The 12468-nt window shown below is 29.0% G+C and overlaps 1 protein-coding gene across 1 annotated transcript in view; it reads left to right on the top strand.

Moving 5' to 3' along the window:
• The window catches only part of LOC106463044 (serine/threonine-protein kinase mTOR-like), an 88315-nt gene extending 79059 nt beyond the window's left edge, over nucleotides 1-9256 (top strand). The window contains exon 23 of the mRNA XM_013923014.2: nucleotides 9140-9256. Coding sequence (XP_013778468.1) covers nucleotides 9140-9256 — 117 coding nt within the window. The remainder of the gene's footprint in view (nucleotides 1-9139) is intronic.
• The last annotated feature ends 3212 nt before the right edge of the window (nucleotides 9257-12468 follow it).

The raw sequence follows: 12468 nt of genomic DNA, 5'->3' as shown, positions 1-12468 counted from the left end.
CTACAAAAGACTTAATGCTTACTGAAACTTGCAAAATTTTGTGAAGATGGACAAAAGATATTAGAAGTTATAAAGGTCAGTTTGGGGTCACAAACTCGGCAGTTTCAGCCGAGCCAGTAGCAAGAGGGTTAATTACAAATTATGGTTTTTCATGTACAAAAGATTTCTGATGTTTACTGAATGCTTGCTAAATTTTGTGAAGATACATAAAATATATTAAAAGTTATCCTATGGAAACTGATGGTTACTTTATGGTTACAAAGTTGGTCACATTGCATGACCTTGTGTGGAAAGTGTTAAATCCTTGAAGTGAATCGTAGATTTTAAAGAAATATATGACCTATTATAATTCAAAAAAAAGATTGAATATTAATTTCTAACTATAAATATCTGTTGTTTATTAAGAGAAAAATCTGATACTAAAGGAAATTAAGGAATTTTTAAATATAACTTAGAATGAAGTATATATTTTTAAGTCCAGAAAATTTCCTAAAATGTGGACCCCTAGTGGCTTAGCAGTACATTGAGGGTTTGTAAACTAAAAATTACTTTTAGTAATAAACAAAAAAAAAGCTCCCAGTGGGTCAGTAGTAAGCTAGATGACTTACAGTGCTTAAAGTTTGGGGTTTATAACCCCATGCTGGACAGAATACAGATGACCGTTAATGTACCTTTGCATTAAGAAAACAGTAACAAAATGCACACAAAATTACAAACTAAACAATACATCTAATATGGAAGCTAAAAAGGGGTAAAAACTTGAAAAAAGTTTTTCCAGCTTTCAACCTGCTAAAGCTTGCATTGTGGTTTGGGTATCAAAGTGTACTGTTGCTGCACTCCATAAGATTTTATGCTGGTATAAATGTACCAAATTATAATTTGTATATCATATACCATTTGTGAACTTTTTTTGTGATGATATGACCTAATAACAATGATTTACCCAAATTCACCTTTGAAAACCTAAAAACTGAACTTTATTGTGATGGATTCATTTGGAGATATGAAACATATTATTTTCATTAGTATTTTGTGTATTCAACAGTATATAATAGAGAATTAGTGTAAATATCATCACAAAAAGGTAGGCAATGCTCGAGAAGGCAAGTGTTAAACTTAGAGATATATTCTTAAAATAATTTTTATATTAAAAATCTTGAATGTAATGTTTGTACTCTTATATTATGAGAGAAAAGAAGCTGGAAAAAGTTGCTGTTAATGAAATTCTGTCACAGTTGTTAGATTTTATTATGTATTCTTTGTTTTGTTTTTGATAACCATATTCATTCATATTTCTGAATCATTAAATGAATATTTATAGAAAGATTTTTTTTTCAAGTTTCTGATATTTTTAGCAAGTGAAGTATCGTACTACAACGTAAATCACATTTCTGTTTGTTTCAGTGTAGTAATGTGGTTTCATACACTTAAAAGTTCCCATAAATTATACCAATGTGCTACAGAGTTTTATCCCTTTACTGTCAGTGCTAATCTTTTATAGGTGATTTAGGAAAAGTGTTTATGATTAACAAACAAAGGTGAAAAAGTCTTGGAGGACAAAATCTACAAAAGTAGCTCAAGTAGAGAGGGCAAATTTTTGAAATTCTCCCATCTTTTGTCTCCAGGTCAAGAAAGCTTTTGAAATGCCATCATCTCTACCTGAACACTTTTATAAATTAGTCCTCCAAGACTTTCTCTTCAGGTTTCATTTTGACCTAGGCAATTGCTGTCTGTTTTGCTTTTGTTTGTTCATCAATATGGCCTTTTTTTAATGAAAGCTACACCTTTTGATGTGTTAATATTCAACAAAAACTTTTGATAATTATTAAGTTGTAAGATGGGCAAAAGAACTATTAAGCAGTAGTCAGCATTTACATGCAGCTGATGTCACGCTTCTTTCTGCCTCAAGTGCAGTTTACATGTTTGTATATTTTAAATCATACAAAACTCATTCTGTGTTATAATAAAAATTTATTTAATTTGTACTGCAATTTTGAAGTTTTATTTCATTTCTTAACTTGGTTCATATAAATATCGCTCAATGCAAAACTATGTTATGAAAACATAAATATTTTATTTCAAAATATAAATTTTGGTATAGGAAGTGAGATTTGAAATGCAAACATGGCTTATTGTTACGCGATATGCATTATGGTTTTCCTACATGTACAACTGTCTCATTTATTTATGAATTTGTTCTCTCATAGCCAGCAATATTTATGTTTTATTTTAATTTTCTGTGTGCAAAAATTTTCTGAATAACACTAAGCAAAAGTATCTAACTGAAATAAATAGGTTCAAAAACTTTGAAATGTACTTTTTTTTCAGTAAACTAAACATTTCATTAACTTTGTTATCAAACAACTAAAAATAAAGTCCCATATGCCCTAGTGTAGCTTTGTATAAATATATGAAACAATCAAAAATCTCATTCATTTACTTACTAATGGTACTGACTGTGTTCGTATATGTGTTCTTCTGGTGGTCCATGCAGCCATATTGGTAATTAGCAAGTTTGTGGGAAAAAGTGTCCAAATATCAATGTCATTATCTTTTCCACAAATGGTCTTGCATATTCTCTTCCTCATCCAGTGGAGCAGTATTTTTTGTGTGTTATGTACTTTAGAAAAGAACAAATGCCCGTTTGATCTTGGCTGTGGCCATAATCTAACAACTTTGTATTTAAAGCATTTTAAAGCCACATCCATCTTATTAGTCATGGATATAATCCGTGATATAGCTACTAGATCTCACACAAATACTTCTCTCTTTATGCTGACATATGCAGATAAGAGATCCAAATAAGAAATCTGTCACTGGAATAGGTTTCAACAGTTGTAGGGAGGAGAGCTTGTATTTTGGCCAGTGATAACTCTCCAAGCATAGAAATAAGTGAACAAATACCTGTATTGGCAAGCCTCATATGTGCAATAAAATTACTAAATCATATTATTGATAGCCATTATGTTTAATATTTTAAGTAAAAATTGAAGTGTGCTGATTAACTGGTTATTAGTCTAAGTGACTGAGTCGATTAATATATGATAATTGGCATTGATTACTATAGAAGTGAATAGAGGTAAGAAATGGAACTTAAAACTCAGCTGGTAAAATAATGTGCAATTTAAGCAGTAGTAGTTGGTGTGTACTAGAATCCACATTAATCGTTGATCGTCTACATAAAAGTATTTTTCTTTTAGATTATTCATTGGCATACTTTGGTAACATTTTAGTAATAATCCTTAAATAAATTGATTGCCATGGTAGCTAGAGTGAAGAAACTTAGATGTTTTATGTTCTGCATTTGTGAATTATTTTTAAGTATTCAAGACCTTCTGATGCTTGAGTAACAAAAAAAAAATGTAAAAAGCATAAAAACTGTACCATACACAAATCCACTTTCTTAAACACACAAATACTAGTCGATACTTGTGTCTGTTTGTGTATAAAAATGGCTACATAACTAAAACTTTACTTGAGGAAATGGAAACACTAGTTACACAGAGCACCAAGTTACTTTATTGAATTAATTAGTGATTTGATATGATGGTCTTGTCAGTTAATTGGTAGTCACCAAAATTACTAATTTGTACGTTGTAATTAAAAGGGTTTATGAAGAAAATACTGTAAAAATTATAAGACTTTTAAGTAATGATGAAAAAATCTTATATCAAGTCCATGGAATTGGGAGGAAGGTTTTTCACAATTTGTCAAATGTTTCTGTCATTAGATCTATCATTTAATTTTGTGTCAAATACTTTAAGGAGTATTTTATATTCCTAATTCAGTCCTTTTATGTTCAAGAACGAAAAAGCTATAAATATTGAAAATAATACATTTTATATTTTCATTCCTAAAAGTTTTAAAATAAAATCTTTATGTATTAATATATAAACCAAACAAATTAAGTAGGTTAACCACATCATTCTAAAGAAGTTTAGAGTAAAGTGCTAATCATAAAATAACAAATATACAGTGTTATTTGTACAATTGCATGCCTGTCATTTTTCCTTATTATGTAGTAATTATGGTTATTATAATCATCCTCACTTCTAAATTTACTTATCACTGCATTAAGATGCTTGTTAAACTAGATGGTTGGCTGTTTTAAACAGCTTTCACCAAATCAGTAGTAAATATATTTTTTAATGAAATTAATAAATAGCATTTAGATATAGTAATTATAAAATTGTTACAACTTTATATTTAGAAATTGAGCTTATACATTCAAAAATTAATTGGTATATGTTACTGTATTGAATTAAAACATTTTTATATTTGTCCTTTTGAAAGTGATTCTATTACCATATTATTATAAGATATATAATAAGGAACTGATATACTTCAGTGTAAGAATTGTAATGTTTTGAAGCTAAAATCTTTTATTTCTGTATGATATAAATCAGGTTCTCAAACTTTTTCAGTCTGGGACTTCATTTTCTGAGAGTGAACAATCAAGACCCCCCATTTGTCAGGTAACTAATAATCAACAGAGAATACTACCATTCTAAAAAAAATTGCTAATACAATAGTACAGTTCTAAACATACAGTTTATTTTTAAATTATTCAATACCTCTAAATCACAAAACACACTAAATACTAAAAAGAAGGGCTGTGTGTGGCCTGATGGTTAGCATGCCCAAACTGTGAATCTGAGGAATCATGATGTGTGTTCTGTACTTTGGGACCATGGGTGTATTATAAGTGTGACAGTCAAATTCTATTATTTGATCAGACAAGAATAGCCCAAGGGTTAACTGTGGATGTTGTTGACCAAGTGCTTTCTTCTTTTGTCTGCCAGCTTAAAATTATGGAAATGTTTTAAATGAAGTAGAAAGAAGAATAAAGGAAATGCCTTTCCTGTATCATAACAAGACAGCAAAGAGGTTAAGAAAATGAAGCAACTCTCTTTAAATGTCTTAGTATTTACAAAAACTCAAAAAAAAACCTTCAAAAGATTTGTTGCATTTTTTTCAACCCCTTTGAAACTGTATGAACCTCCATTGACCCACAGTTTGAGAACACACTCATTAAACCATGATTTCCAGAACACAAGTGTTGTTTTTTGAAATATAATTTCCTGTAATAAAAACTTTAACAATGAAAATTAGAGGTAATAATAAAAGAAAAAATTGATTAAGAAGATTGATTCTAATACACTGTGTACTACTTTAGGTACTTTTTATTCTGATACAATTATCTAGCCCCCCCTGGTAGCTCAGCACTAAGTCTTAAGACTGATAATGCTAGAAATTAGGCTGTAATACTTGAAGTGGGCATAGCACAGATAGCCCAATAGCCCATTGTGTAGCTTTGTGCTTAACAACAAACAGACAAAACAAACTGTTATTTAGAAATTTATTTTAAGACATCCACATGAATTTAGTATGCTTTAATCACATGTTTTAGCTTTCTTCATAATTTATTTAGGGCACAGATTGACCCTGTCATAAAACTCTGGATCTCAGAGCTAGTGAGCTAGACTCAAATCCATGAATTACCACAAAATATTACCCACATTTTAAGATGTGAGAGCATTATAAGAATGACAGTCAATTCAATTCCTTATCATGGATGGTGGATGGTAAGGTGCTTGCTGACTGGCTGCCCTCCCTCTGTTAAGTAGATGGAAATTAGGGATAGTGGCAGATATCTTTAGTAGCTTTGTCATTAATACAAAATTCAAATACATAACTTATCTTTCAAATGAAATATGGAAAAACTTTTTGTTATTTAACTTCTTAATTTCAAATCTAAGTGCATACTTTTCAAAACTTATTAAAAAATCTCATGTTCCTATGACATTTAAATGTAAATTTTTAGGTGAAAGGATATTACTAGTTATTATACACCAATCTGTACAAAACAAAAACTTTCAGTTTAAATATGTACATTTAGTTAGTAACTTTATTTACATAAAACTATTAGGTTTCCCTTGGACTTCTTATTTTCATTTATTACATTTTCAATGATTTATAACAACTTCGTGTAAATGTAGGAAAAAAAAGACATTTTTCAGATTCCACTTGAAAGTATAAGTAACAAAAACTAATATATCTAAAGATTATGTTGATTTGAATATTTCTTTAATAAATTCTAATATTTTGTTTATAAATCTATGGACTTTATTCACCTAGTCATAACATTCCTTTCATTTTATAATAGTAATATTTTAAATTCACAGGTACGTGGCTATTACAATTGTAACAAGTTTCAGTATTTTCTGTGTAAACCTTTTAGTTGTAAGACTCAAATACAACAGTTTACAACGATGTGATTTATTGAAATTTAAACTATTTCATAATAAAACTTGTAAAATGTTAACTCAATTTCTGAACAAATAACATTATTGCAGGTTTATAAAGAGCTATCAAAAATAATTATGAAAAATAAGTTTTAAAATTTTAGGTAGATTATTATGCTATTCCTGATTTTCTCATAGTAAATGCCAAGGTAAATCTTGTGTCACCAGCACAAATATGTTAAATAGCATATCTGGGTATTACATGTACTTACATTTTTTGTATAGCTGAGCCCCAATTTTATGAGGATAAGGTTAAGGATAAATATGGGTAGTGTGTTACATTTTTGGAATTGTGAATTCCATTTTTTCTTTATATGGTATTGTATGTTTAATAGTTATCTTTGATTTCATTATGATCTTACAGGTATGAGACCATTATGCCATCTTTAGAAAAAGTTTTACTTGTCAACCTCTGTGGTCCAGTAGTAATTTGTTTTATTTATTTTTTAACCTTTTTTCTGTGTTCCAATATTTATAACTTTTTTGTTTATTTTTATTCTTTCCTCTGTTGTCCAGTTATAATAACTTGTTTTGTTTACTTATATTTATTCTTTCTTCTGTGGTCCAGTAGTTATAACTTGTTTTGTGTATTTATTTTTATTTAAGTTTCTCTTTCATCAGGAGCAAGTACCTGTCCATGACAGGTTGAAATGCAAACTTAATGAAATAAGTCTTCAATTGTCATCCACAGTGATTTGTTGTTAATAACTAGTTTTGTTTTTTAATTTTTCATTTCATTAAAACTTATGGTATTGTATGTGAGCATACCATATGTTTGTTTTTTTATTTTAATGTTGAGTGTTATATATTTCACTCTGTTTATTTCTTTGTTCAAACTCAGTTCATTTTAGCTAAATTCACTATCACTTTGTAACTTATCCTGCCCTATTATGAAGCACACCTATCTAACAGAGTTTGAGGAAATTACTTTAACCTTAAAATAACCACAGTGCTACATATAAACAATTATGTGAGTACTTCAGTAGACACCTTTTCTACTGGAGAATTTACATTGTGGGATTGCATTTTGTTTGGTCCAGTTGTATGAAAATAAATTGTATGTTTCAGATTGTGAAATTAACATAGGAGAATGCTGTTATATGAGTATTATTAATATGTTTTTTGCTCAGATATTCAGTTATTTTTTCGTATGATGATATCTGAAATGTTGCTTTTGCAAAGAAATATTTCAATCTCTCAATGCAAGTTCTTGGTTTTAAGTGATAAGTTCTCTGACTGTTGATCTAGTAAAGACATTTTCACTTCTTTCTTAGTTAGAATTACAAAGTACTGCTATAGGTTACCTGAAGATAACTAATGTTATAGCTTGATTTCTACATATTCATCACACTTGGTGAAAAGCTGCTTTTAGGTAATCATGTTACACAAACAATATATGTAATTCTTTATTAGCTTATCACATGCACACACATAACATAAGCACTAAGAATAAGAAATCTAGAAGTGTAATGTCAGTGAAACACTGACCAGCATAAGACAGTATATACCATATAAATATCAAAATTTGCTTCTATTGAGTGGTTTAACAAAACTGAAATTTTCTTGTCAGGGAAGATTTTAATTATTTCTATTTTATATGGGGTGTCTTTCTTTCTACTGTTATGTTTATCATAACAATTTCTGGTGGCACATTTTATTCCAAAACTTGTTTTCAGTAGTTTAACATAGTATTTGGAGCATTAGGTTTTTAACAAAAGTTATAAGTTTATAACCACTTCATGCTTACTTGAAACAAATAATACTTTACTATGATTATCAGAGATTGTTGAAGTAAAATCCAAGGATCTAGCCAGTTCTGTGTAAAGAAGTAAAAATTTTGTGGGAATTTTAAAGTGTAATAAAAAATTAGCCAACTTGTGTTTCTTTTTGCCTGGAACAATTTAATTTTGACTAAAAGAAAGCAAAAGTTTGGTTCATAGGGAATGTTTATCACTGGTAAGAATGCATTACTTGTTACAAAGATTATTATTAACTAAGAAATAAACTTTATATCAAGAAGTATTTAATTAAGTACCAGATTTGTCTTAGATGGTACTCCAGATTTGGTTAACTTAAAGGAATTTACTCCAGAAGATGAGAATCACGGAGACATGGAAAGTAGTTAAGAATTATTTCATGAATAGCTATTGATAGTTTAAAATTATTTCATGAATAGCTATTGAAATAAGTTGTTCAGTTATTAACATACTAATGACTTATTTCTTGCACTTTTTGCACTTAAAATAGCTTATTTAGGATTGAAAATTTTACGTAATATGGTTGGAGTGCAGCAACTCTGGTTCAGTTAAAGCTCTCATTCAGTTTAACCACACTTGCCTATAAGGAAATATTGGTTAATTTTAACTTTGGTGTTTCAGTTCTTATTCATAAATTTTGAAGGGGAAAAACCTTTTATATGTGCTTTCTTTTTAAACAATGTACATTCATGTCTGTGTTAGAGGTATAGAAATAGGGGTTTATTTTATTTTTGATCTTTGTTTTAAATCCTTCAGATTGTTTTATAAGAAGTAACAGCCATCAGGTTGTTTTCTTCTGTACATTTTTAAGATTCTAATTGTTTTCAGTAAGTAAATGTAATGAAGACAGCTATTTATCATTTTATCTGTGGTATCTTTACATTTCTTATTCTTTCTTTCTGCTGTGTTGTTTTTCCCTACCTGTTTCTGGTGGCACCTTTTAATCAAAAACTTGTTTTCATTGGTTTATCATAGTGTTAAAAATATTAGGTTTCTATGGTTTTATATTAGAATAAATGTTTTTGGTAAAACATAAATTGTCCATCTTAATAAACAAAAAATACACTTTTGTTTCAGCTTCTAATAGCTTTGCAAAACTTTGGGTCAAATTTAGATGACTACCTACACCTCATTTTACCTCCAATAGTCAAATTGTTTGATTCTACTGATGCTCCTATGAATGTTCGCAAGTGAGTATACATTTTTGGCATATTTATTCGTATCTTCTATTAGTTCCTCTTTCGTGTTTCTGTATGATAATGTGGACTGTCCTTGACTATTTGAACAGACTTTCTGAAAATATTTTTCTTGTTCATTTAGGCACTTGTTGTATTCCATGTACTTATGACTTGTGTTATTTATAAAACAAATGTAACAGTTAAATCAAAAACTGCAGGTAAACCTAATTGATAGTTACAGCAGTTATTGGTTAATAGTTACAGCAGAGACAGCAGTTAATGGTTATATAAAATGTACAGAAACAACATACTATATATATAATAAAAAAGAGTAACAGAATATAACCTTTACTTTTGTAGTAGTTAAGAAAAACAGATAAATCATTCTGTAGTTAAATCATGTACACTCTACAAAGAATTAAAATATCTAATTTTAAATTTCAAATTAAATAAATCTGTTAACATTTCTAGCTACAAAAGAAGTGTATGAACTTAAATCAGATTTGTGGTTACAGCATTTAAACCAAATATAGAGTAAAGATATAGATATGTTGTTCACAGAAAGAAATACGTAACCCATAGTTTTTATCATCAGTATTTACATTCTTTCCATGAGAAGACATTAATAGATAAAAGTTTACTCACCTGTTATAGACATAACTTGGAATGCATAAACAAACATGAGAAACTAAAGTACAAATGCCATTTGTAAGAACCCTTACAGACAAAATTTTCAGAACTTCTTATTTTGTTCTAGTGCAGCCTATACAATAAGTCTTTCCAGGGATAAAAGTCTTGTTCATGTCAAATCAATAAAAAAAAACATTTGTTCCTAGCTTCCACTAACCCTTTGTGAACAGTTATGGTCACTTGAACCAATCCTATTTCTGTTAAGCTATACGTACCATAGTTTTAAATTTACTAAGTTTATCTTCACATTATTTGTAAGTTTTTAGTATAAAAATCACAAGTATGATGTAATCAAAATAATTCAGAGTTTTTGTCTTATAGTTTTCAGGTTTTATTTGCCTAACCTCTAGAACCTCCTAAATGAAAATTGGAAGTTTTTTTTCTGTGAAAATTCGTATTCTATCTTCTCTGCCTTAACACTAAGTGTAGAAAAGTCACCTGTAGCAATAACTGAAAAATAAAATCAGATGTATTTTTTCCAGAATAACTGCTGATTGTAACAGACAATTACGATTATTTAGCATAAACAGCCACAGTCTTGTAGCAGTTTATATCTATTTTAATTTTATTGTTTTATTGCTCTTTGAATTGTGTCTAACTAACATTACAAAACAATTAATGATCTGGTGAGATCTTGGTGCAAGTTACAGTAAACAAAGTATTGAATTACATCATGGATGGTAGCAGCTCATGGACAAATTTTTATCTTTTAAATTTTCTTATCTAACCTAATAAGTTTCTAGTTTTTACATTTTAGTTACTTTTGTAACAATAAATAAAAAATATATACATAAAAACAAAGTTACCCTAGCCACTTTTTTTGCCATTGAAAAGATAGAAGAAACTTAAGTGTATATTTTGTAACAATGTTGTCAAGAATATGCAATTTAGGACACAAAATGGTATCACATGCGCAAAAAGATAATATCCTAGAACTATTATGGTTTAATTAGCTTTCTAACTACTGTAAAGCCAAGATGTAATAGGAGGGGTATGGTGTGTAGGTTTGAGTTTTACTTATGTCTGGATAAAACAAGAAGTTTGGAAGGTTTAAATTTTTTCACTTTTTTTTTTATAGCTACAACTATAAATGTACAAAACATTGGGCCAAAAATTAAAGTCTTAAGTGAGACTCACAAGGATTTTAGTTAATATAGGCAAAAATCATGGCATATATCTAATATTCTATATTGTAAAAGTTAAATAGGTTAATTTGATTATTTTTCATGGCCAGCATGGTTCGGTGATTAGGGTGCTCAACTCACAATTGAATAGTCCTTTTTATTATCTCTCAGGACCTGCATGGCCTGGTAGTTAGGGGTGCTGGACTCACAAACTGCACTGAATGTTTGTTCTTTCAACTGTAGAGGTATTATAATGTAATGGTCAATTCCACTATTCATTGGTATAAGAATAACTGAACACTTGTGATGGATGCTACCAGCCAATTGACTTCCCTTTGGTTAACAATTGAAAACCAAGAATGGTTACAAATAGCCCTATTAGCTTTTTTCTGCATAAAAAAAACAATCCATTGTTTAGCTTCATGTGCAGTTCAGCAGAAAAGGCTCAGATATAATATTCTGTCACTTAAAAATGGAATGTTTTTTGTTTTCCATTTCATTGTGACCAGTTTAAAATTTAAAAAAAGGTAAGCAGAAGAACTGAAGACATTTCTTTAGTATGTAAACAAGAAAAGTTTTAAAGTTAAGTAATAGTCAAATATTGCATGTGTAGCAACATCAGTTATTAAAATGATAATTAGGTCAGTTATGTTTATAGGTACAGCCAGTGAGACAAGGAATATTTCATTTCTGTTATACTGGTGCAGGAATGGATATGGCTGGTATAAAATATATTTAAAACAGATCCTTCAAAAGTGGACATGAAAATTTTAAAAATTACATCTTTCACAAGAAATACAGAACTATTACAAAACTTTCATCCTAATAACCATAATCTTTGCTCTTATGGTCTTAAAACATAATGTGAAATTCACAGGTCTTATTTTTATTATGACACCCATCCTATGTGTTAGAATACAAACAGTTTACAAATTATAACAAATTTTTTTGTAATGCCATACATAATACAAACAGGATTGCATTTTAGCTTCTATTTTTTGAATAGAAAATCTTTTCAACATTTTCCAGATCACCACTATTGGCATTTGTTCAAATATTAAACACCTCAAGAAAATTTCAGCTTTTAACTCTTGATGCAGGCTTGGTCAGTTTGACCGACCACTTGACATCTTTGTATTCATATATTTAATACTTCTAACTTTCAATATGGCAGTCTTTCAGTTAACATTATAGGTCTTTCACATACAAAAAATCATATTTTTTAGTGAACTATTTTTAACAAACTAAAATAAAGATTTGTCTATGAATATATTGAGCGTTTGTTTTGTATAGTCTGTGTCCAAAGTAATTTTCATGTTTAAATTAAAAATACTTTTTGTCATCTCAAAAATCTCAAATTTCCTTTGTGTAATGGAATCCCTAAAACCTCCTATACATTTCAAATGTTTTTTTC

Source organism: Limulus polyphemus, unplaced genomic scaffold (genome assembly GCF_000517525.1).
Source record: "Limulus polyphemus unplaced genomic scaffold, Limulus_polyphemus-2.1.2 Scaffold1311, whole genome shotgun sequence".
Lineage (NCBI taxonomy): Eukaryota > Metazoa > Arthropoda > Merostomata > Xiphosura > Limulidae > Limulus > Limulus polyphemus.
Note: the sequence above shows the minus strand (reverse complement) of the source record. Positions and strands in the feature narration are given on the sequence as shown.